Source organism: Akebia trifoliata, chromosome 16, assembly GCF_017979445.1.
Source record: "Akebia trifoliata isolate Shusen 1 chromosome 16, ASM1797944v1, whole genome shotgun sequence".
Taxonomy (NCBI): domain Eukaryota; kingdom Viridiplantae; phylum Streptophyta; class Magnoliopsida; order Ranunculales; family Lardizabalaceae; genus Akebia; species Akebia trifoliata.
Genome location: NC_141390.1, coordinates 5,868,693 through 5,896,024, shown reverse-complemented (window position 1 = coordinate 5,896,024; position 27,332 = coordinate 5,868,693). Strand labels below are relative to the sequence as shown.

General features: G+C 34.6%; 1 protein-coding gene across 3 annotated transcripts; it reads right to left on the bottom strand.

Moving 5' to 3' along the window:
• Positions 1–6,823: 6,823 nt before the first annotated feature.
• Positions 6,824–25,783, bottom strand: LOC147382426 (Pentatricopeptide repeat (PPR) superfamily protein). Of its 3 annotated transcripts, none has more exons than XM_086427439.1 (13): positions 25,472–25,782; positions 24,411–24,537; positions 22,208–22,454; positions 21,981–22,083; positions 21,816–21,880; positions 21,188–21,307; positions 20,967–21,065; positions 18,363–18,513; positions 17,774–17,824; positions 17,560–17,669; positions 15,528–15,677; positions 8,733–8,828; positions 6,824–7,135 (listed from the first exon to the last, which is right to left on the bottom strand). In XM_086427439.1, exons 1-13 carry the CDS (start codon positions 25,521–25,523, stop codon positions 7,022–7,024), a joined length of 1,485 nt encoding a protein of 494 aa, XP_086283565.1. In that variant the 5' UTR covers positions 25,524–25,782; the 3' UTR covers positions 6,824–7,021. The 3 variants fall into 3 exon arrangements, with proteins under 3 accessions (XP_086283565.1, XP_086283566.1, XP_086283567.1); XM_086427440.1 differs by having other exon boundaries at positions 22,208–22,439; positions 25,472–25,776; XM_086427441.1 differs by lacking the exons at positions 6,824–7,135; positions 8,733–8,828 and adding an exon at positions 12,211–12,818 and having other exon boundaries at positions 25,472–25,783.
• Positions 25,784–27,332: the final 1,549 nt, after the last annotated feature.

Below are 27,332 nucleotides of genomic sequence, written 5' to 3'. Positions count from 1 at the left end.
ATTATTTGGGTTGCCCTTATTAATTTATCAGGTGCCTTTATAATTATCCTTTGATAAACTCAAAAAGTAAATGCAATAGTGTGTTCATTTTTACTCACATTAGGACTATTCACTTTATTTTTTCATCTTCTTCTCGTTTTGTATAACATTAAGATTACAATTTATTTATAATTAGTATTGTAATCAATTTTCATTGTACATGAATAACAATTTCAATCGGCATTTCCTTAGTTTATCACGTACTAGTAGTACTATAATTAGGATTGTAAATGGGTCGTGGGTGATAATCTAAAATATGTGCATGCATGCCATGTGTTATTATAGTATTTTTATTTTATCAAGCTTTTTAGGTCGTATAAGGAATTTGATTGACAAAATAACAAAACATCTCTAAATTAATCATACCTATCTCATATCAACAACATATGATAGTTTATGAATAATATTTCAGAAATTATGTAATATGATCTTATCAAATGGAAGGGATATGATGTAGTAATGAACTCTTCTATCTCTCTATCAAAAATTGAGATACATAGTACCATACTATTTTAATCAGCAACTTGTAACATTTATTTCGTATTGTTTACTTTTTATGTGCTCTAATATGTCATATAATAGTAATAGACTATATAACTAGGTGGCGACTCCCAAAAATAAAAAGTGGATCTGTACATGCGGATCAAAGGCGTTTTCAGGTTTAGATGATGAATTAATCCTATGGTGGGCCATTGGGCAATTGGAAATCCTAAGGTTTTTTTTTTTTGAAAAAAATTGATCGAATTTTAAAAAGTTGGACCCTTACACCTATTAATGTTTTTTTTTTTCATATAAAATACGTCTTTTTAAAATCTTTTCGAGTGGAGCATGTTCAAATTGGAGTGTCTACAGTATCCATTCACATACTTGTGACAATCCTCCCATTTGAAAAAAAAAAATTGACAAAAACCACATTGAATTTTGACATTCCTAAAGTACACCTATAAGATACATGCATGCATTATCAAATAAATCAAAACAATTAAACAATAAGGTGAATTCTTAAGAAATACTAATGAGTTTGAATCAATCAAGTTGAATTCAAATATATATATATATATATACTAAACATGTAAAACATAACCCTATATCAAATTTGAAGCAACCCCTATACCCAACTCCCTGTCTCCATTTTGCAGTATGTGGCGCACTCATTCAGACCTATCATCCATGGTTATTTGGCCCTTTTGTGATACATCAACACACCTGAAAATCAACCTAATTGGAGATACAAGCAATGTTTTTTCCCCTCTATTGTGTGCATAAAACCTACAATAGAATGCTCAAATCCAATGGTTAGAAATCTACAATTGGGTTGAAGAAGTTTGTACGTATACCACAACACTAGCAATGCCTTCAAGGACTTGAACTTTCAAATCACTGATACCTTCAATTCTCTACATAGAAAATATAAATAGTCAGCTACCAAATTGAAAATATAAGAGATAAATCACTTATTCATTCTGAGATCAAAACCACAGGTGTGAGCAACCCATGAAAAAAAAAGAGTTAGAAGATTAGGTTAGATTGATGTAATCTTTTAAGGAGTTTTTACAAACAGTTGGTACACATAAGTTTGAATGTGATTTACTACCAGAAATTTTCATTAAAGAGAACAAAAAATCACAAAACCAAACCCAAATCCATGAAATCTATGTACCAATTTCCAAATTGCATTTTTCATACAAAACAAAATTTCATCTCATAAGGAAAATCCAAAAATCTGAAACAACAAATTCCATAATAATAATAAAAAACCTTAATCCGAGAGTAACTACCAATCTAGGTTCAAGAGAGGAGAGTTGCAGACAGAGAGAGAGATATAGAGAGAGTTTTCGTGATTTAGGTTTTTCGATCTACGAGAGAAATAACGATGGTTGTTCGTGAGGTTCCTTGTGTTTAACTCGTGAGGAGAGTATAGCGAGAGAGAGAGAGAAAGAGATTTGTAAAGAGGGGTTGAAAAAGAAGACAAATTAGAGAGAAAAAGAAATAAGTGAGAGAGACTGATTGGGTTTTCTGTTTGGGGAGGGGGGTCTTTATAATTTTGAAAATATAAAGTGAGCACGTGTTTTGGATTTTGGAACGTTTTGAGCTGTTGGATTGTCCAAGATCGTGTGGCTCTTCTTTGTAAGGTGAAATGTAGGATAAACTCTCCTCAACAACAACACCAAAAAAATTATCCAAATAGATAAACTCCATAATATGATTAATATACAACCAAATTGACCAAAAAAAAATCAGACAATTACACCCGAAAATGAAGATTAACAGAAATCGTAATGTTCCCAAAACAATTCCAATCACAATAGAGTAGGTGTTTATTGACATTAAAACAAAAGGGGGAGAAATGAGTACCTTTAGTGATGATGGCACTAGTTTGGAAAGATACTTCTTTGCAAATTTTAGAATAAGGTGGATATAGTGGTCTCTTGCATACTAAAATTGTAATTAGAACCCACAAAATCAAATGATTTTAAAGATCATAGACGTAGAAAAAAGAAAAGATAAATATGAAGAATAAACCCTAGTATGGTGTAACATATACACTATTCGTTGTGTTGTGATGCTTGAATATATGTTGATGTTGTAAGGCTCTTTTGAACAAATAAAATTTACCTTACTCAAAGGACAAGTAAGGGTTGAACCACAAGGATAAGGACGGAACTTTAATTCAAATGAAAATGTAATCGAATCAAAATTTAAAAAAAATAAATATTTTGTTTGGTTGTCTTAAAGAAAAACTAAAAATAGAAATTAAAATGCTTGAAATTGAAATTGAAACTAAAACAAGAGAGAAAACCAAGTAGAGACATGAATTTACTTAGAGTGACAACAATTACATTCTAATATAAAAAAATGCAAACTCTCTTTGAAAACTCAACTCAAGAACATGCTAATATCTCTTGGTTTGGAAAATTTACTTTAAAACCAACAAATGAGTATTTAAATCAAGGATTCCTTCACTCATAGGGTGTGAATCCTTATTACCCATATCTAATTTAAACATAAACCATCTTGAATCTTATTTTAGTCTATTTAAATCTAGTATAACAAGGATTCATTTAAGGATTTGATCAATTGGAGTTGGATAAATCTTGAAGATAGCCATCAAACAATAAGCACAAAGAAGAGGAATAGTGAACTAAAACATAAAAGTAAATTTGATCTAGACTTCTCCACCTCTCCAATGAAGGAAAACTAGCCTATGATCATTGCCAGAACAAGAGAAAGGCAAAAAAGAAGTCAAGTTGTTCCATTAATGAATCAAATTAATACACATAATCTCTCTTTTCTCTCACAATTTTGAAATTTATAGAGAAAATAAGAAAAATTAGACCTAATCAAATTGGGGAAGATGACCTAGAGAGGATTAAAGGAGAATGAACAAATTACACTAGGCCTAGGGTCCTATTTGTAGATAATTTTAGCTTATGGAATCATCTGGCAAGTGTGAGCATCAACAATAAAATCACCCCTATATGAGAAGCATGGCCATGCAAAATAAACTTGATTGATCACCATTTCACTGTCGTGTGGTTGGGATCCATCGTGGTGCGGTTAAACTGACTTGGAAATGGTCGACTTTTAGTCCATTATCTTCTGATATCATCCTAGTTGCTCTGATGTACTTGAATTTTTCAATTGTGTTTATATTTGAATTTATGATTTCGGCCTAGCACAATCGAACACGCTATGATCAAATTTTTCCAATTAAATAATTATTTATGTAATTATGCCAATTTAATACAGTTGAACATGTAAAGTGATGACATAAAGCAATTGCAAGATTATTTTCTTATTATGGCTTAAATAAGAATATGTTTGATTGCACGAAAAATTAAGGGAAAATTGAAGTTTCATCAAAAATTGTAATTTTCCAGTGTTTGACTTGTCAAAAACTCAAAATTTATGATGAAAATGATTTGCCAACCCCCCCCCCCCCTTTGGAAAATGATTTGCTAGCACACGGCAAATCAAACAAAATCAATATTTATTTCATAAATAAAGTTAAACAAAATCGAAAAGCACACAAAAAAATGAAATCAAACAAAATCATAATTTTACTTATAGAATAAATATTTAAAGTATTAAAAATTAATTATTTTTATTAAAAAAATTTTAATTATCTAAAGTACCATTTTTTGTAAATTTCTGAGTGAATAATTAATTTTAAATTATATCAATATTTGTTTATAAATAAAGTTAGAGAACTGTTGTTGGCACCCCAAATTTTATTGATTACACCCCAAATAAAAAAAGAAAATAATAAGTAAAAGTTGGGGTGCCAAAATAAATTATCTCATTATTTGCTAGATTTGATCTATTTTTTATTTAGAATTTTATATGAACCTAATCATAATTGTAAACAACTACTAAAATCGTTTGAACGAGCGTTATAATGTTGAAATTATAATTTGAGCCAAATTGTTGTAATGTTTGAAGAATGTGTTTTAATTTTTAATTGGGGTGTGATAAATAATTTAAGAATTTGGGTGGAATAATTAAAACCTAAGGTGTCAATAATAGCTCCCTAAAAAACATGGGGTGTCAATAGTAGTTCTCTAATAATTTAAGAAATCAGGGTGTAATAATTAAAATCTTTCCCAAAAAAGGATTTTATAATTATTTTTTGTATAATTATCATAAGATTCAAATTAAAATAATATTTTTTGATTTTTTTATGCAATTCAAACAACAAAATTAATTTTCATGAAATTTTCCATGTTATGCCTAAACAATAGAAAAGAATTTGCTTGACAAATTATTTACCAACTAATATTTTCTCTACAATAAAAAACACTCTAAGGTTAAGAATCTGATAAATACTCTGATAAAATATATTAAATTCAATATTTTAAGGCATTGATCGCACCCCCAAACCTAAACTTTACTAGTCCCAAGCAAAAATGCAAGAAATAAAAAATAAAAATAAAAATAAAAATAAAAAGACAGGTAAAGAAAAAAGTGTCATTTTCATGGGCCTCTCGGTTGTATTTAACGAATGCAATAAACCCTTAAGCCCCTAAGTTATCCCTAGTGAACGAGTTTAACTCGTGATGGTTTACACCAAATATACCCACCAAATTCGAACAATTCTGACATAAAATAATCATATTGAAAACATTAGTCAATGTAGATTTATTAGTCGTTTGGGTGTAATATTTAGTATAGAGTCCCAATCACTATTTCTCTTCTTGGTAAATTTTAGACTTCAATTAAACCTTGTTAGTAAATGTAATTTTGACTTAGAAACTCTCAAGATTTGATTTTCTAGAGTAATAACTAACATCCGTGTAACAAAGAATAGTTGGGTTAACCTAAGGTCTAACTCCAAACTAAGCATCATGTCTGGGATTATGAGAAGTGTGGATACTCACGTTTTTTTTTACTTTGATGGCTTTCACCCTATTGAAACACTCTACATTTTCCATTTTCTTTTCTTCTTTGGTTTCTTTAGGAGTTTTTCTCTCTTTTCTTCACTTTTCTTTATTTTTCTTCTTCAAAAATTTTACTTTTTTTTTTTTTTTCAAACACTTTTTTCAAAGAAAATCAGGTAGTCCTTTTAAAATCACCAAGTCCGATTCATTGGTTATTGTCCAAGATGTAATTAACTTAATTCTATTTTTCTTCTAACTAACCAAATAAATGATTTCATCAGACCCGGTCTTCCCTAACACTTCAGGCAAAAGGGAGGTTGAACTCACTTATTCAACATAAGACTTTAAGTAACTTTATCAAAAGTAACTTACAAACTTAAAGTAACTCTATTCTATTATTTGCTTTAAGAGAAACACCAAATGGGTTGTGCAATATCTAATGTTATAAATTTATTCTGAAAATTTACAAATTTATTAGCTACTTCTAACAATGATAAAATACTTAAGTTGGTGATTATCAAAAAATATTTAATTGCAAATCCAATATTTTAAAACCCAGACCGATCATTGATCCATTTGACTGGTCCGACCGACGAGCCAAACAAATTGGACCCAAAAGTGAAATATTATATAAGAACTTGAAAGTAATTCTACTCATCATCATATGTTGATCTCATAAACTAAACTAAGATTCATCATCACCGCGTAAGCCTTACCCTAAGGATTTGGATTGGCTAAAAACATCTTGTTCATCCGTACAGTTCTGTCCAAATAGGTCCACTTTGATCCTCTCAAATATATTTAGTGTATTTTTGGCATTAAACCCCGGAATACTTGACCAACAAAATAAGAAAAAAAAACCAACCTCATTGAGGCTCAATGGTTGAGATTAGAGGAAAAACACATTTTTCCTAGTGATTATATGTAGAACAAATTGCTCTTGAGCTTTTAGAGAAAATGGACTAGAGAGAATTTTCATGGCTGAATCAACTCACCCAGATCTTGGTGAGTCGACTCAACTTGACCAACTTGGTTCGGATTGACCAATTTAGGTCCATACTCAATCCAATATTGATTTAAGTCCTATGCGTTTAGTTTATTTCAGTTTTAAGTAATTTGGAAGTTTTTTAATTAATTTTCTCTAAAGAGTAGGATACTTTCTATTTTTGAGTTGGGTTTCCTAAGAGAAGAAGTAAATGTTATAGATTTAGAAGTTTCTATACTTTTTTTATTTTTGATTTCTCAAGTGTATTCAACCTATATATATAAAGGCCATAGTTGAACCATACTAGACAATATTAACTTTCATTGATATATATGAGGTTAGGTTAGAGACTCTGTACCTCTGTTGTTGGCGCCATCTTTGAATGCTGATTGTCTCTGCCATATTAATCCTCACAAAACAGTTGGAAAATGAAAAATAAAATCTACTCTATTGATGCCTTCCCCTTTCTCCTGCTCAGAGACTCTAACTCATATGGAGGAGAGGTGCATGATGATGTGAAGTTGGGTTCTCACTTGCAATGAAAATAAAAGATTTGAGATTGAGCTTGTTATTTATTTCAAAATTGATTCCCTTGGGCATATAACAAGAAGAAAAAAGTTTAAAAGGAATCTGGGTCCCTGAGTTCGTCAAGTTGAGTCTTTATTTTTTTCCTGTGATATCTAGGGAACAGCATTCGTTGGATCTTCTTCTCAGCGGCACTTCCGGATGTAGCCTGCACACATGAACCCCATCCAAAAAACAAAACAAAAATGGGGATGAGATTTCATTTCAACCTTAAATGAGAAAAATAATTGCTCTTTAGCAGTCTATGTTCAATCTCCAAATCATGCAAAACCCATTTACAAACCTTATACAACAGCATTAAATGTAACGTACCCCAAGAGACAATTTCCACAAAAATTGTAAACAGAAGAAAATTCTAAATTGGGTATGAAATACTTAGCACAGGTTCATATCCCAACGGGTATCAGAAATGAATATACATTAACCTGTGCATCAATAAGGCCGCTTACTAAAATTAGAGAGCTTATATTGCCACATCAACTTTTGCTAATGCCACCAAGATGTGTGTTAATTCTTTGGTGTGGCAATAGAATCTCACTAAATTTATCACTACATACCAACTTATATGCTACTATAACCTAACTATTATGTTATTATTATTGTTATATTCTTAATGTTACTACTATTATTATCATTATTATATTGAGTATTTAAATTAAAATATTTCCCAGTATCTATGAATCCCATTTTTTCCAAGTGTAAACACTTTGTATCTATGTTCCAAAACTCATAGACAAAATAGCCTATGAGGGACGGCATCAGAATAGGGGTTAGCAATCATGCAATAGTATGAGAGAAGGCCAACATTTTTCAGGTACTGCTAAGTGTGGTCTGCAGTTAATCTCATGTGAAAATCCAAGACATCTTGACCAAGAGAGTAGAAGATAAACCCAGACATATATTCAAATCCAAATTCCAAACGAAATTGTATTATATCAATAGTTCCATACTTTCTAACTTCTAATTAAAAGCATAACACTGCTCTAATACTAGAAGGAGAAGCAGAGGTGTAGGTTAACATAGAGAGAAAAATAGAAATTAGAAGAAAAAAAAACTAGTACAACAAGAAGAGCCTGAGATTGTATGTAAATTGAATGTTATATCATGGACAAATTATACAACTATAATGTATACAAAAATTGAGGAAAAAGAATACAAAACATCACCGTAAGGAGTATGCTCCATATGTAATGGGACAAAAAACAAAAACTTTGATTTCTCATAGTTTTAGTCATAATTATGTACTAATGGTTTGAAGTTCTTGTTCTTGAGGTAACTCTTGAGTTGGGATACTAAAGACATTCCAAGGTAAACCTTGTTATTCCAATCAACCTGAGAACGAAATGTGTCAGCCGAAACATTTCGAGATGAAGAGATAGTTTGAAGTTTGAAGTTTGAACCATATATGCCCATATTTCATGGTTGATTATAATTGCATACTAAATTAAAATATCAACTTTTCGAATAAAAAATTACAGTTAAACACCTAAAAAAATGCTATGCTTGAGATTCCCTAGTGTGACACTTCACCCCTATCAGATTCCTAATCAATGCCTGTAATGCTCAAGAGTACAGATTAAATATTCAGGAAATTAGTTTTGCGATAAATGAAAAATATAAATTCGGTATAACTTATGATAGCTTTCTCTGGAAAACAATATGAATTTAGTCAATTCTTGAACCAAGATAACAAAGCAGGAATCATAATACATATTAAAACTGATAACATAAAGTAAGTTGACTACCCGAGATTTAAATGGAAAACGAAGGGTCTGGGCTTCTGCCCCAGAAAAAATTCTCACATCCATGCCAAGACTGTCAACCCCAAGGAGATTTGCCCCCTGAATGGAACACAAAGATCAGCTCTGGTAAGTTAGATCTAATCTAGGCCTCAAAAGTAACAAGTATTTACAGATATCAGTGGAAATGATGCAAGATGTAGTAAACTATATAAATCTTTTGACCCAGAACAATGTTCAAAAATTGGCAGTGATTTGAAGTCTCTATGTACGTAGAGAAGTTCCCTAATGCATTATGGTTTCCCACCTCCAAAAATGTTGGTAGTAAACCATTGCAGATGGTTGAAATTGGGTGCCAAGGGGGAGTGATGGGAACATCAGGTTCATGGGCCAGTCTTTTAGGATGTTTATGTTTTATTTTATTTAGTTACTAGAGTGGTGGTCCACGTTTTTTAAAGTAGGGAATGTTAATTTTATTATATTTTGTTAGTCCCCCGTAATTAGAAGTGGTCCATATTTTAAAGTAGGGGTTTATGAGGTGTCCCATGATGGTTTTTTTTTTTTTTTTTTTGGGTCGTTTCTATTCCATATTTGTTTCTATTTTACAGGATTTAATTGGGTTTGAGGTAGGATATCACGTTGGTCATTATATATGTGTTGTTTTCTCTTATTTTGGGAATCAATGAATACTTGTTAGTTTACAGAAATTTCTAAGCTCTTTCTCCAGTGATTAGTGTGGTGTGGGACCATCTTGGTGTTAGTCCAATCTTCTCTATTAACTTCTTACTTGAATTAAGTATTTCCTACTACTTTCTTTCTCCATCCTCATTGTTCCCATCTTTTTTTTATTTTCAAAGATGAGAAGGTTTGGTGAGTTTGTTAATCAGAATGGGCTAGTTGACATTCGTTATGTGGAAACAGGTTCACGTGATCGAATAATTAGGCATCATTGGTACTCAATAGGCTAGATCATTTTCTGGTATTTCCAACTGGGAATAGCATTTCAGGTCGATCTTGCAAGAATCTCTCCCTAATCCACCCTCAAATCATTGCCCTATCTCTTTGGAGGTGGGAGTGGGACATCATAGGACGGTCCCCTTTCAATTTGAAAATATGCGGATCTTATATCCAAGGGTGGTGCGAGGGGCTTGCCTTTTCAGGCAGATCAGGGGTGCTGCTTTGAAAGTTATCAAGGAGAACTTAAAGAGATGGAATAAGGAGACGTTTGGGAGAGTGAAAGTAAAAAAAAAAAAAAAAATAGGAAGTCATGGAAGAGATTGCAGAATGTGAGAGTAAGGGGGAGGGGGAGGGGGAGGGGGGAGAGGGAGAGAGAGAGAGATCTCAAGAGGACATGGTTAGAAGGGTTAATCTCAAGGAGCAATACCAGCGGGTGGTCAATATGGAGGAGATCAGTTGGAGGCAGAAGTTGGAAGAAGAGGATAATAATACAAGGTTCTTCCATCATCTGGAAAATGGCCATAGTAGGGTGAATCAGATATTGAGATTGAAGATTAATGGGGAGTGGTAGGTGGAAGAGGAGGGGTGGCGCAGGAGCAGTAAATGGTTATGGTAAGTTGTAAGCATAGGAACATCATGTGAGGCCCAATCTAGACCAATTTCATTTCAATCTTTGCTCAACAACAGTTTTGGCTAAAAAGACCTTTTGGGGAAGAGGAGGTGTGACAAGCCATAGTGGGACTGGGAAATGATAAGGCTCCCAGGCTTGATGGTTTCACAATGTCTTTATTTAAGTCTTGCTGGGATGTGATCAAAACAAATTTGTTAGCAGCGGTGGGAGACTTTTATCGAGATTCTTAGATCATGGTTTAAATTGTACCTTTGTAACCTTGATCTCAAAGAAAGCCAGGGTGGAGGAATTAACTTATTTGATGTCGATTAGTATGGTGGGTTTAGTGTACAAAATCATATCTTCGAGGATGGCTGCCAGTATGAAGATAGTGGTGAATGGGATAATTGGGCCATCACAAGGGCCTTTTGTGAAGGTAAGGAAAATTCTCAATGGGGACTTATTGCAAACGAATGCTGATGAAATTCGGGGTTCTCGGGACTATTGAGCAAAATTGATCTGGAGAAAGCTTACGGCAATATAAGCTGGAAGTTTTTGAGATATATGTTAGGGGGAATGGGTTTTGGTTAGAAGTGGATTTGTTGGGTGATGAATTGTGTGTCATCCTCGTCTTTCTCAATACTCATAAATGGTTCCCCATTGGGTTTCTTCAAGAGTTCAAGGGGGTAAGACAGGGAGATCCACTTTCGCCATTCCTTTCCATTGTAGTGGTGGAGGTTCTGGGGAGGATGATATCGAGGGCAATATCAAATGATAGCATTTCTGATTTTTAAAGAAGCATAGAGTGCCCAATGGTATCTCATGTACAATTTGTAGATGATACATTGGTGTTTCTAGATTTATCTTTAGAGTAGTTGAGGTTTCTAAGAGGGATGGATGTTAGGGTATGTCAAGGCAGTGTTAGGACTCCCCGTGGATTTCAAAAAATAAAGATCTTTGTTGTAGGAGATGCTTCTGGTGTGGATCTGCAAGCCGCTTCGATTATTTGTCAAAACTAGGTTCCCTTCCATCAACATATCTTTGGTTACCCTTGGAGACTTCTTATAGGAGTTCAGCCATTTGGGATCCCATAATTGAGTAGGAAAGCAGAATACTGAGTTTCTGGCAAGCAAGATATTTATCGAACGGAGGAAAGATGACTTTGATTAAATTTAAGAGTATGTTGGCCAATATCCCAAACTACTATCTCTCCCTTTTCCTATTCCTCGTAGTGTTGAACTGAAGTTGGATAAGCTAATGCATGATTTTTTGTGGCATGCCAAGGAAAAAAAAGTTTCATATGGTAAGTTGGGATCAGGTCTATTCTCTTGAGAACAGGGTGGCTTGGATTTTAGAAGATAGAAAGGATGAATACTGCACTTTTGGGGAAGTGGCTTTGGATGTTTTGGGTAGAGGAATATAGTCTGTGGAAAACAGGTTATAATGGTGGGGAAGTTCAAGTTACAGGAGAGGGGATGGGATAGTAAGGGTTTTGTGGGGTCTTACAACTATGGAGTTTGGAAAAGGGTTTTGAAGTTCTACCTAGTTTTCAGAATAAGGTGAGGTTCAAGATTGGTTGTGGGAGTAGGGTTCGTTTCTAGGACTTATGGTGCAGAGAATAGAAGTTAAAGGACAAATTTCCTCAGTTATATGGAGTATCCCAAAACAAAGGGCTACATATCTCATTCTTTAGGACTAGAGAGGGTAGTGAGGAGGCATGGGACTTGGGTTTCAGAAGGGCATTCAATGATAGGGAAGTGGATGAGGTTGGAAGGCTATTTGAAAGTATTGAGTTGGTTAGAATTGGGGAAGGAATTGAAGACTATGATAGAAGGGTGGGTTGGGGGGGGGGGGGGGGGGAGGGGTTCAAGGAATGGAGTTTTTTCGATTCGATCTTTTTTCCATTTTTTGTCGAAGTTTTTCTACATTAGAGTTCCCAATGGCATCCATCTACGGTACTAACTTCTGTCATCTATTTTCATTTGGTCTATAGATTTGGATTGACTTCATAATTATCACATGACATGCTCATTGAAGGCGCGCACGACCTGCATTTCGTGAATATCACAAAAATGAAGCTTCCATGCCGACACATGTAATCACCCCAGTGACTAATATGCTTAAGCCTCCATGTACTACAACCAAGAATCTCAATGCTATAAAGAAGGTAACTTTCGCAGGCACAACCACAAGATCATGAGTTTAAGTAACACCTTCGAAGAGGAGGGACCAAAGAACATGTATAAAGCAGATAAAAGGACCCATATATATATAAATGCGAGTTCAAACGTCAATACGGTCAGAGCTGATGAAGCTTGAATTTCAAGCCTAGAGCTGTGGAGTGGTGTGTGGGACTCGTGTAGTAGTAGCTAGACTCCGCGTGCCAGCTTCGCTCCTCCCCCATGTGTAAACCAATATCCCGTGGTAGACTTACGCTCAGATGGGTCTCCTGCCCAGTCAGCTTCGATGGATTCGCATTAGGAGAATGCCTGTCCTGTGCCACCTTGGTAGCACAAACAAAGGTCCTGTGTACCAGCGATGTACGAAGAATAGTAAATCACTTTACTTACTTTCTTATAAGCAAGGATACTTTGCTGTAAAGTTTCATCTTTATACTTTTATAGTATATTTTCAAGATAAGTCTTTTTAGTATTACATTAGTTGACTATGACTCATATATCGTGGGTATCCCCACCCTTAGGATGCAACTAATCCCGCGGTCACACGCACCACCCCCTCGGAAAGTCCTACGTGCAATAGGTTAATTGGACTCTGGAGGGCGGCCCCAAGAAATTCATAGCTTTGTGGGGTTTCGAACCCTTGACCTACTCTTCCTGAGGAGCTTATCAAGGCTCAGCTTGCCACTAGACTAACCCATATATATATATATATATATATATATATATATATATATATATGTGTGTGGTGTGTGTGTGTGTGTGTGTGTGTGTGTGTAGGGAAGCATTCAGAGGCCCTAAAGAGAGCCAAACATTGTGCCAAACATTTTTCAATATATAGGCTAGAAGTTTCAAAATAGGCTTTTTTTTTTTTTTTGAGGATGATGTCTGTGGTGAAGAGATCGTCCTCACAAGAAATCAGCATATTCTGAAACTTCTAACACCATCAAAAGTGGTTTACAAATAATTGACATTCCACGATTCTTCAACTTGTAAACTGTTTACAAGTTTCAGAATGAACTGATTTTTTGTGAGGATGATCTCCTCACCATAAAGATCATCTTCACAAAAACAAAAACAAAATCAGCCCATTACGAAACTTCTAGCCCATATATTGAAAAATGTTTGGCTCTCTATAGTGTTATGATTATGCTCCTGAGGATTCAAGGAACGATGAAGATTGGTGGAGTGAAAATTCATTGGTTATGATCTGGCTTTGGTTAAGCATGGAACCATTTGTGACTTCCAATGTCCAACTCCTAGATATTGCAAAGAAGATCTAGAGCTCTCTTACAGAGATGTACTCTCAAGAAAGTAATGTAACTAGGGCGTTTGAGTTGTTTGAATGTATGTTCGCTACCAAACAGGGTGATAAACCCCTAAGTGAACATTACAACAATCTGAAAAGTATGTGGGAAGAAATATTGCATTATCAACCTTTGAGCATTGATGTGGAAGTTCAGCGACAATAGTTTCAAGTTGCATTGTTGTTGTCCGGTCTTAAGTCAAAGTACAATGTCTTCAAGGATCAGATTCTGGCGGGTGAACAGTTTTCCATTGCAGCAAATGCATATTCTTGTCTTCAGAGGGCCTCACATATGCACTCAATTCCTCTTAAGGAATTATCTGCCTTAGTCACTAGTGATGGTACTCGTGGGACTCCTCGTATTGGATGCAGTGGTACTCATGGTGGTAGTCATAATGGTAATCGTAGTGGTGGTAGTGTCTCTAACCGTGGTATTGATAAGTCCACTTGGAAATGAAACTATTGTGGTAAGACGAGGAATACCGAGAATTATTGTTGGGACAAATGGGGTCGTCTTGACTATGTCCATATTGTTTTTGCTGATACGTCATCCGCATCTATCACTCAACCTTCTGCTTCCAAACTCCCAATTACTGATTCTGAGTCTCAAGACAATCTTACCACTCAACTTAGTTAGATCCTTCAGAAGTTGTCCGATCCACCTTCTCCCCTCATTTGCTCCCACAACAACTATGGTCAATATAGGTAATTTTGCTTGTGTAGTTGCTCGATCCCCTTCATCTTCCTGGGTTATTGAATCTGGTGATAGTGCTCATATGTCTGATATCTCTTTTATATTTTCCTATTTTTTGTCCATCTAGATCTCATATTGTTTTAGCTGATGATTCTTCTCACCCTATCCTTGGCACTAGTGATCTTCATCCTACCAATTCCATGTCACTCACTTCTAACTTATTTATTCCTGAATTTCCTTTTAATCTTTTATCCATAAGTAAGCTAACGAAATCACTAAACTGTGTTGTAACCTTTTTGTAGCAAAAAATATGGAGTTTTCGAAAAGTGGTCCAACTCGGGATAGAAGAAGAATCGTTCTCGGATGGCAGGAAGTGAAGAATCCATTTAAAGTCTCATCCCAAAGTCTTCAACAATAATCATTTCTTTTAGCCAAACAGTGATCATGTCAGATTGGACTGAGAAGTTGAGGAGAATGTGACGAAAGTCCAACATTAACACCTCACAATTTCCTACAAGCTTCCACCCTCGGATCACCTTTCTAATAGTCTCAACCCCAGGCCGGAAAAGATTACCACCTGAGCGAGGCTTAGAGAACTTTGTTACTACAGCAAAATTAAACCTCTCAGAGCCAATCTTGATGTCCTCCTCTGAGAAGGAAACCGAGGGTTCCCCTAACCATAAAGAAGATTCCTTCACAGTTCTCGGTTGAGGGTTTGCCTCCACAGGCAGAGGATCACCATCTCAAACCACACTTGAACGTGTTGTAAAAATCATTGTAATAAATAGTTGTCCCCCAATCGCGACCCATATATACATACATACATGTATATATGTACATACATGTATATATATATATATATATTGAGAAAGAGAGAGAGAGAGAACCTGGGAAGAATAATGTTCAAAAAATAACAAAAATACTACAAAATATTACGCATTTAAGGGGAAAAGTCCTTACATACATAAACATATACATGCATATATATCTGAAATAGTGAACATTATCCTGAACAAAGAACAACTTTTCAGAACTAAGTAAAACAAAAAGGTCTTACCTCGACATCAAAACCCTTCTTACGGCAGAGAGCTTTAAGTGCAAATTTACACTTCATCCCCTTTTCAGTAAAACGCTCTACAATTGTCGAAGCAGAATGTACAAGGAAATCCGGTTCAGCATCTTGAAAATCTTCCAAATTGATCACTGACTGCAACAAACCAGAAGATATGATTATAACCTAAAAATCTTTTAGTAGGACATCTACACCAGTTTATTTTCCCTTCATACATCATCAATAAAAGAATAGTACTCAAATCAATAGGATCATGGGACGGGTGGTAGATCATTCTCAATTTATAACTATGCAGCAAACATGTAAAACAGGTCAGTTGGTCTAGGATCGGCACCTGTGGGTCCCACTTGGGAGACTGTAGTGACCATAGATCAACCCAATTGTGTGTGCTTAACCGTATAATCTTTAGCTCATTATTCTTGGCAGTCAGAAAATATGGACTCTTGGGAGCCAAGATCAAAGAAGGATTACGTGAATGTGAGCAATTTTTTGTTGGGGGGAGGGGGTTATTTTTTTATATTTTGATCAATATAGGGAAGGTGGTGTTGCATACAAAAATGTGTTTATTAACAAATAATGTAGGTAAATAAATATATATAATACTCTTTAAGTTTCATAATATTCAGTATACATAATAAACACAATTGTAGGTCCCATTCCAGCTACAGTTATGGGGGATAAATGTCCCCTCCAGCCACAATTTTAGAGTGGGGTCCACACTACCCACCCAATTCCTATTAACCCCCTTCATCTTTATTGTCTTCGCTCTCTTCCTCCCCCCTCCTTTTCAATAATATCCCTCCAATTTTACTATCTTTCCTCTTTTACCCATCTTCAAACTTTATTATTTTCCTCTTTTACCCCTTCAGCATTATTGTCTTCCCCCCCCCCCCCAATGTTCAATAATATCCCTCCAATTTTATTATCTTTCCTCCTTAACCCCATACCCCCTCCAACTTTATTACCTTTCCTATTTTACCCCTTTAACCCACTTTATTGTCTTTCCTCTACTCCCCCTTTCTTAATAATACCTCTACAACTTTATTTTTTCTTCTTTTACCAATCAGCTAGTGAGAGTTGCGACATTGGCAAAACTTATTTGTTCCGGCTTAATTGGGAGGCATGGGTAAAAACCAAATGCAAAAAATATTCTGGTCAATTATAAGGAGCTACCCTTTGAATAAGGAGATCTTCAACTGATGTGTGGAATCTGTCAATGTTTAAAATCTGGTTTCAAGGTAATGTTTTGGTAAAGAGAAAAAATGAAAGTCTCGACCAAAACATTATGAAAAGGCAAGAGAACTTTAGCCATGGATTCCGCTTATCAGTACCATGGTCTTTGAAAAGTAGATTAAAAGGAAAGGAATACATAATTGTGTCCAAGAGGTCAAGTATTAGATAGGTGATAAGCAAGGGATACAATGTAGTATTATACTATTATCTAATACGAATTATGAAACGAATAGGTAGTTGACCCAATCAGTCATGTGATGGCACTTTACCATATTTATGGATGTAGATGCAGGGCATGAATCTCAATGAAGGGGAAATGAAATCCATTAACCCCTCTTGAATAAAGACGTAACAGCCAGTATAGTCCCATCAAGAAGAGTTTTTTTCCCCAGTGATACCTCCAAGGGGGCCTATGTTTTAATCTTGGTGCAAGTAAACCATGCATGAAGCACAGGTAACAGTACCACTCCTAATTGAGGATTCATCTAAATCATACATGTCTCTAGAGTTTTAGTGCATATCAGTCGATCTTTAAATAAAATTTTGTATTTAATATATTTGAAGTCCTAAGTATATGGTAATACTAACTACAACTTTCTTCATTGTTGTCGAACTAATTGAGGATGTGTCAATCTTTCAGCATTAGATATCTATATATATATATATATATATATATATATATATATATATATATATATATATATAGGGTTTTGCTAAGATCGCCAATTTGGCACCAACAGGCATATTTTTGTTCAAAATACTCAAGAGAGTGGAATATACTTACCTGAACACCATATACAGAGAATAGCTCAATCCGCATAATATCCAACTTGTAGAGTGTGGAGCTTATGTTGGCCCCATCATGTTGAGAATGAGAACTAAAGATTTCACCATCTTCACACAATTGAGAAAAGTCAAATAAAAGGAAGCATGCTTAAGCGTGGTTAGATATTCTATCACAAAGAAAAAATAGAAATGACAAGTCCTATTTGAATCACCAATTGAGTGGTAAGAAGCAGCCACTTGTTCCTCTTGCCTTTCAGGTTCATCTGCACATAATAAACTCAATTAAAAGCTTTGACTCTTAAAAATGCCTGGAGATGTTTGGCCGACGAAGGAGTAAGGCAGCAATATGTATGCTACCCCAAATGAAGCTTCTTTTTGTGATTATTTTGCAGAAGTGCGCAGCAAAATAGGTTTCCACTATCAAGGATGAAGAGGTGACCCTAAAACTTGCAGCGAAACATGACCATGGGGTTCCCGAAATTTATTATTATTATTATTTTTTTATCGGTAAGCCTGTTTATAATAATATTCAAAGTTGGTGTCAGCATTATCTTGGTTTGCCAACCTTGGTCAAGTTCTCATTTTTCAATTTTGACTAAGACTAGAGACCGAGATTTAAAACCAATAGTACATAGAAGCAGTTCACTTAGCTAAATTCTATGAAGATAACAGATTATCACCATCTCGAATCAAGTACTGATTCCATCATAATGCTTATATTCTTTTTCTTCTTCTTTTTTTGGTCAGTCTGTCAAGGACTTTGGAAATTGCATCATTAATTCCAATGTGAGACATGAGTACCTTTCCAGTCTGAGTACCCATCGCTATCGTTACTGTGGAAGAGTCTTCTAAGATACAGCTCATCATCCATCAAAGCAGGTGTGAGGCATCCCAGAATAGAAACCCCATTTGATGGGTGGTCCATCCTTCTCCCGTACTTAGTATTAATTGCCTACAATACATAGTTTCAATTAGAAAGAACAAAATTATGCGAATCCACTGACAAGGAAGACATGTTCTTGTAAGATGGAGAATTTGACTAGATGCACAGACGATAAAGAAATAACCAAACCTCACTTTGATGAACTTATTATAAGCAATTACATCATATAATAATTTATTCCACTCCTTCCTCATTGATGGAATTTATTGTAAAGAACAGAAGATATGCATAATTTTCATTACTTTTAGCTTTACAATCATATATATAATTCTATTTAGTTTTATCATTAATAAAATATTGGAAAGTACTTGTTCATTAGTCTTGTTAATATCAGCTTAGATAACATCTAGGATCCAAAAAAGAATCATCATCATCATCAAAGCTTCATCCCAAAATTTGGTGCTAGGATCAGAGAAAGAAACGCAGCCATAAATCATGAAAAGCTACGGATGTTCTGAGCTGCACTACAACCCTCATGTAAAGGCTTATTGCTCAATTGTGTAGATCTTATTATCCAGCAAACATAAGTCTAAGTGCATTATAAATTTATTTTCTTTTTGTTTCATTCCCCATGGCAACCTTTGTTAGTTATGGTGTGATTCACACATCACGAGCATTTCAGTTCAAAATGACATGGCTAAGAAGCAATCCATTGTTGCAAGGTCCACATGGAAGGTAAGTTTAGATCATATCTCATGGTGTATGTGAGCTTGTGTGGTTGAAAATGCTTTTTGTTAAAAGAGCTAGGGTTTCTTTTTCATGGTCCTATGAGTTTGTACTGTGATAATTTTCCACAATCCGGTGCAGCATGACAAGATGGAACATATAGCACTAGATGGACATTTCATTGGGAAAAACAAATTGAATTTTGGACAAGCGTGCACCCAATATGTGAAGTCTTGAGGACTAGCTTGCTAACATGCTGACAAAAACAATCTCTAGCTCTCTTTTTCATGGTATTTTAGGCAAGCTCATGTGTGATATGTATGCCCCAGCTTGAGGGGGAGCAATGTGAATGTTCTTTGGGGGTAATTTAGTCATGATGTTGTATTATTTAGTTTCCTTAGTCATTATTGTGCTCAATAGGGGTATTATTGTAATATTCATATTACAACATAACGAAACAATAAGATAGGGAACTATGTAAGTGTTCTCATTATCCTTTCCCTTCATGGTCCTATGAGTTTGTAAAACGATAAGAAGGTGGTTATTAGCATCGCCCACAATCTAATGCAACATGACAAAACAAAACATATAGAGCTAGATCGACATTTCATAGAGAGAAAAAAAAATATTTGTATTCTGGAAAGTGTGCACCCCATATATGAAGTTTGAGGACTAGCTTGCTAACATGTTGACAAAAGCAATCTCTAGCCCTCTTTTTCAGGTATTTTAGGCCAGTTGAGCATAGTGAATGTTACTCTTCGGGGGTAATTTAGTCATCATGTTGTATTATTTAGTTTTCGTAGTGACTATCGTATTCATTGGAGGTATCATGTTGATCTTCTTATTACTATATAATGAAACACTGAGATAGGGAACTACGAAAGATTTCTCATCATCTCTTTCTTCTATTCTTCTTCTCTCTTTTGTAGTTTTCCTTTCTTCCTTTCATTTCTCTTACAAATAACATAGATTGTTAAAAATCAAGTGTGTGCTCATATCTTCTCTAACAACCTAAATCCACGTTATTTTTCATCTTATTCTTCTGATAATCTTCTCTACTTGGATGTTATAGCAGCTTATGATCAAAAGTAGAAAAAAAATATTATAGATTTTGTAAGTAAGCTCCTTCCTATTATTATTTTGTGTTCTATACAACATATCAGTTCCTTATTTAGTAATAGGATTTGTTTTCTTAATTATATTAGGCCCTTCTATAAAATAGTAATTTTATCAAATGTAGTCTTCAAATTTAAAGTTATTATGTTTGTTTTCGGAATTACCAACGCATCAAAACTCTCTTTTAGAGAATCTTCAAAATCTCTTTGGATAAGAATAAATTCATGGTCAGAGTTTCTAGGAATATTAAGTCCATCTTTCACACACTTCAGTAGGGACAAACAATGTCGAATATTTCTATACCCTAACCAACTTGAAGGGCTGGTCAGGCCAAAGAAGCACATAAGTCTCCTTTCCCTTTGTCCACCTTCTTTTGGATGGTTGGAAAGAACATGGTTGACAGTTAAGAAAAGTTCATAGATTTGGATGTTAAGACCATCCGATCCAATTAATTAAAAATTTACAATGTAAAAGTTACACTCAGTGGGACACCAGCAGCAACAACTTCTTTCACATTTTTGGTCTGGACACAAGTATGTCTCCATAAAAAATAACAAAATATTTTAGTTTCTGAAATAAAAATCGTTTTGAATGCATCCATACATGCACATAAATTATACATATTGCATTTGATTAATATTTGTTAAACTATAGATTCACCAAATCTCAGCAGTAATCACCTTTGTCAAACACTTTGCAAAATACACGGGATGGACCGAACGAGAACTATCTGCCATCCCCCAGTCAAGTGGAGTGTCTGATACTTCAGGACCAGCAACCTGTTTGAACCAGAAGCACACGTGACCAATGTGACTCAGGAATACCAAAACGATAACTACAAAGGCAGTCTCCAAGTTCAATCTGGAGGAAAAAAAATGTCCACGAAAAAGCTGTTTCTAACCTCAAAACTTTCATTGTCAAAAGGGTCATCATCATTATTGCCAATATCAGGAGTATTGCTAGGGTTATCAGCTATCCCTTTATCCATGTGCATTGGGATATCCATCCCGATCAAAACATTCTGAAAGCAATGGAACAAGATTAGCAATCAAATTAGCTTTTTCTCTTATACTATATTAATGGAAAAAAGCATTGAAGTATAACCTAAACCACATAAGCGAATTAGAAAAATTAAGTCAAATTTTTAACTAGTTGAGCAATAAGGTCTACAAGGCATTGAAGTAAAAGAAGAAATGATGATTTGAAGGACTACAGAATTTGGAGATAAATTTCAAACTAAGTATTAAAATAAAACAGCAGTTAGACTATCTTATTTGAAAATAAATTCTCCTTTGACAAATGCATAATTTTTATATTTTGAAATCATTGAAACCACTACTTAAAATAACACTATTTCAGTATTTTATTTACTTTATCTACTTATAAGGATATGCATATAAGGCTTCTCATGATTGGAGTATCTGACACTCATAACCATGTCTGACACTTGTATTAGTATCCAAGTCCACAACTCCTATTCTATATTAATCCAATTTCAAAAAAGTGCAAAGGCCATAGCATGTCCTCACCACAGGATTAACTGCCCAGCGATCTTGCAAGATGTTTTCATCATCAAAAATTTCAAAAAATATGTCTGAAAAAAATTGGCGAAAAAAAAAAAGAATTAATGATATTGCATTAAACACTACAAAATCAAACAATGCATGTACTTTACAAAGGGCGTAAAACCAAACCTCCACAATCATCAATGACATATTGAAATTCAGCCCATGACATATGTCCGTGTGGTTCACGGTGTACCATTCCCGGGAGTATCAGCAATGCGCTGCTGTTAGCCTAAGAAAAGAAGCAATGTTGGCCTTTGATACGTGTATTTCAAATTGTGGTACAAATCAAACTTTTAACTTCAAGTATTCCATATAATAAGTGAATTGTGTTTTTGATTCTGTAAGAAGATCACCTCAACAGTCGTCCTTGCTATTTCTGCAGAAGTGAGCATAGTCTCCCTGCTTCTATCATATACTTTCAATTCTTCAAGAGGATGGTAGCCTCGAATTCTCTTGTAATTAGATGAATCGGGAACTGAGTCTGAATAATCTGAAGCAACTGACACTTTTGAAAGGTGAAGATCCTGACCTGAGGGCAACCAATGGATTTGCACTTTTCCGAACAATGGGTTCTTGTATCTAGGGCTAAAGACAACAACACTTAAAGAATGTAATAGTAGAAAAACGTCAAAGAAAAATATCAGAAATTTTGGAAGAATTAACTTCATCCAATGAAAACACAAGTAAAAAAAAAAAAGCATAGAAGCCATTGAAAAATTTGTAACTCCACTGTGCATGGCAATTAGTTTAAGTTAGCAAAAAAAATCTTATGATGGCCACAAGAGAGGGAGAGAGAGAAGCTTCTCACATTTTATGCAAATCGTGTGAGCTTCTCTAGAGAATTGCAGGAAGAATTCCATCAGCAATTCGGCATTAGTTGGATTAGTCCCAACTCCCAAGTCAGTGTTTGATATGTTCTCTATGGAGGCAATAGCCTTTGGAGACTTCTTCATTTCGTTGTGTAATGGGTAACTTTGAAGGAGAGGAATAACCGAATCTTTTAAAGCAAAGGTCGACATCAATTCAATCATGTTCAAGGCAACATTATATTTTTGGTTTTCTATCACTTCATATTTGGAATTTCTTAATCCAATTGCACTTTATTTTCCAACAAAACCAAGACACTCAGCAGACTCAATTTCTATCAGTTTTGAACGTTTGGGTATGTTCAGGTTTCTCTTTATTCTTTCACTAAATTCCTCTCTAAAGGATAAAAGACAATTAACTCTCTTCAGCAACTGCCGGTATACTCTCTTCATGATAAAAAAGGCATAACCTTGAACATTGCAAATTCTTGAAGGTTGTAGGTGAAGTGATGAGAGACGATGGAGCCATAATGAAGTCTCTTAAAATGGCCTTCTCAAGCAGAACAAGTGAAGGCCTAAGTAGAAACTATCTCAAGAAATTCTACAAACTTCCTTTTTAAATCGACATTATAGGGTTTTTCAGAATTGTTTCTCGACAAAGTCTTTCTATGTGTCCTTTGTGGAGCAGCTTCATCACACGTTCCCAGCAGTGTCAATATGGGGCCCAAGGGTTCCATCAAGGGTTGCTTTTTTTTTTTTTTTTTTGGTGTGCAGCCTAAGGTACAATTCTTTTGATGGACCTGATTATGAGACAGGGAATTGTGGTGCCTAATATTTTTCCAATGTGCATGCGGAGTGAGGATCGGCAAATCATATCCATTGCTCCTTTGCAAGTCAAATTTGGCAGCACTTTATTGGGTTATTTGGTTTGGTGGGCTGTTTCCCGTGATCTGTAAAAAGTGCATCTCATGCTTGGCCTGCGTGGGGCAACTCATTTGTGGACTAGAGTCTGTTGTGGAGTGTGACACTTTTCACCATTTGTCAGGGGGTTTAGAAAGAGCATAATTGTCGTGTTTTCGAAGGAAGGAGTCACTTGAGGATGTTGTATTGTCAGTGTTGGATGTATTTTTATTTTTTTGGTGTAAGGATTTTGGGGAGTTTAAGGGGATCTTCTGCGAGAATTTTCTAGTTAGGTGGGATCAGATTTGTTGTATTTTGTCTTATTAATGTTGGTTAGTTCATCTGTATTATTTCTCTCTCTTTTTTCTTTTTTCTTTTTTCTTTTTTCTTTTTTCTTTTTTCTTTTTTCTTTTTTCTTTTTTCTTTTTTCTTTTTTCTTTTCTTCTTTTTTGATAAGTCTGTATTATTTCTCTTTAGCTGGTTAGTTTGACCACTTTTATTGAAATAATTTTACTAATCAAAAAAAAGATTCTATGATACAAGTTTCTAATCAAGAATATGATTGTTCAATGGAATTTCAGCACCTTGTGATTTACGATAAGCACTCACCCTCTCCTAGAATGGTTTTTTGTAGATTCCGAAAATTCCATTGTGGATCAGAACAGAATGAATACAGTAATTCAGGACTCTCTATATCACTTGTGATTTCAAACTTCTTACAGCGTCCATGGGTGAATTCATTATGCTCATTCAAAAACAGTATTTTTTCATTTTTAGCCGAACAAGGGCCTTCGGCTAACAAATAACACATATAAATTTTAGTTCAGAGTTAAGAAGAACTTCAACATACCTTAGGCTTGTAGGATCAGATGCCCTTCGACCATCCAAAAGAGATCTGGCCCAACAGGTAATTGCCCCAGCAGATGACATCGAATAACAAATACCCTCATTTTGGCAAATTTGACAGTTGGAAGAACCTGAAAATGCCATCCAACAAAAGATACTGCACACGTTAAAGGAACAAAAACAGTACTACTTCAAATAATATGATATTAGGTTGTATCTTTTTGGCGGGAACCCAAAAAAAAAGTTAGTCTTCAAAATCTAAATTTAGGAGAACAAAAATCGGTTAATTGATGATAGAATTCAGATCCAATTCTGAAATTTAAATTTCTGCATTAAATCAAATTGGGTCCTCTCTAAAACATGAAAATAGAATTAGGTATCCATTAAACATGCATAAGAGTGCCATTTTCTTCCAGACTCTTCACCTTCTCATATGAAACTAAAAGATTTTTTTTTTCCTTTTTGAACAAAAATTGTAGCTTGGATGATAACCCACAAAAACCATCAGAGCATAAATCTTTCTGGAATCTGTGGGTTATTGATAGAATTCAAATCCAATTACGGAATTTAAATTTCTACATAAAATCAAAGTGGGTCCTCTCTAAAACATGAAGATGGCATTGGGTATCAAGCAAACATGCATAAAAGTGACATTTTCTTCACCTTCTTGTAGGAAACTAAAAGGATTTTTTTTTTTTTTTTTTTTTTTTTTACTTTTTTCTTTTCTGAACAAAAGGTGTAGCTTTGATGATAACCTACAAAAACCATCAAAGCATGAATCTTTCTGGAATCTGTGGCTTAGTGATAGAATTCCGATCCAATTCTGAAATTTAAATTTCTTCATAAAATCAAGGTGGGTCCTCTCTAAAACATGATAAAATTGGGTATCAAGCAAACATGCATAAAAGTGTCATTTTTTTCCACTCTTTTCACCTTCTTGTAGGGAAAAAAAAAAATTGGCTCATAATTGGACCATCCAAGCATGAATATTTTGTTCTAGATGTCAATGGAATTTGAAATTTCTTCACAGAAAACCATTCAAAAATGGGGTTTGATCGTAATTACCGAGGGAGAGAGATGAAAGAGACGCGAAAGTCGGACCAAGGACGATCGCCATGCGAGGACAACCAGCTGCAGAGATTCTCAACTAGAGAGAGAGAGAGAGAAAGAGAGGGTTTCAGGTGTGATTGTTGTTGTTGTCTGTATATTTGTTTGTTTGTTCTCTCGTTCTTCTTCTTCTTCTTCTCATCAAATCTCACTGTCAGATAGAGAGAGAGGTTCTTGACTTTCGCAGTGTTAAGGTTAACGAAAGAGCGTAACAACAAAATTTGTTTGTTTCTTCAACAGGTTTTCATTTGCGAAATTGCGATTACGACAGTACATAGAGCACGTGATGAGAGAGGAATCAATGGGTACCCAACTGACTAGATCCGATTGATGATACTGGTTTGCTCTATGCGGTTCTCTGGATTTATTGTTAAGAGTGCTTTTAGTGGCACCTCACATTTTACTTGTATCACTCCAATTATTTAAATAATTGAGAAATTTCCCAAAATTTGATCATCCTTTGACAAAATTCCCATTCCAAGAAACTCTTCATTTTAATTCCCAAAACAGGCAGATCGAAATCACAAGTTGACGATCTCGCTGATTTAAAGTAGTGAAACTGTTGACTTTTTTTTCAAAGTGACAATCTCGTTGGTTATAAAAGTGACGATCTCACAGGTTTGCAACAATCTCTTTATTTTAAGCAAGTGAGAGGGTCACTTTGAAAAACATATAATCTCACTTTTCATGTTTTGGGAATTAAAATGAACAAGGAGTTGGAATAGGGATTTTTTCATATTCAATTCACAAAATGGTAATTTACCCTAAATTATTTATCACACCCGAAATATATAAAATTCATACTAAGACGCAAACTCAAGCTTTACTGTAGTCTATGGGATAAAAACTATCTTGCTTTAGAAATATATATAGACAAAAAAAAATTAAAAAGCCTAATATAAATCATGTTATCTTTTATTTTTATTTTTTGGAAAAATAACTTAAAGGACCCACAAGAAAGGGTTTCTTTCTAAGTAGTCCTTAAGTTTACTTGGGTAGCTTAACAAGACATTTAGTAAATTTTTCCTTTCTAAATGGTTCCTGAACCTCATTCCCTTCATTTTTGGCAACCGAAATTCCTAAACTACTCTAACCTCCAAATTCACCACTGTCTTCTCCAAAAAATTCAATTTTTGGCATCCAATTAGTGCGTAAGAGCTACCATTTGCATTGAAAATGTCAAAGAAGGTTTAAAAAGATTTTTTAGAGGATTTTTCCGTTCAATTTGAAGAGGTGTGTATGATTTAAGTTTTTATTGAGTTTTTAACATAAAAAATATAATCTTTATGGTTCATTTGGTTTGAAAATGAAAGTAGAGTTTTATTTTGTCATTTTTTGTATTTTTTTATTTTTCTATCATATTTTTGTCAGAGAAGACGAGCGGTTTGAATTTTATCGTGTCGAATTCATTTTTAATTACTGTCAAATTCGATAGTAACTTTGTGGATTCAGAGTCACCACTATTCATTTTTTTAGAATAGGGTATGAAAGGCACCAGAAAAATTAGTTTTAAAATTTTGACATTTAATGACTCTTGTATGGATTCGGCACTAGCCTACCTAAGATCTAGGTAAGGATTTATTTAGAAAATAGGGAAGATGTTAGGCACTCTATCTTCTCCACCTTAGGTGGTAATCTATGACTTGGTCATTTTTCTTTTTAGAAAACTAAATAAAAAAGAAAATCGATATAAATAAAATGAGTTTACCCTCAAACTTTAAGGGATTTTGTTTTGGGCCTAAATCATAGGGGTCATATTGCTAGGAAAGGGACCCCATTATATTTAGGTCTCAAGGACTTTAGGAGTTGGACCTCCAAA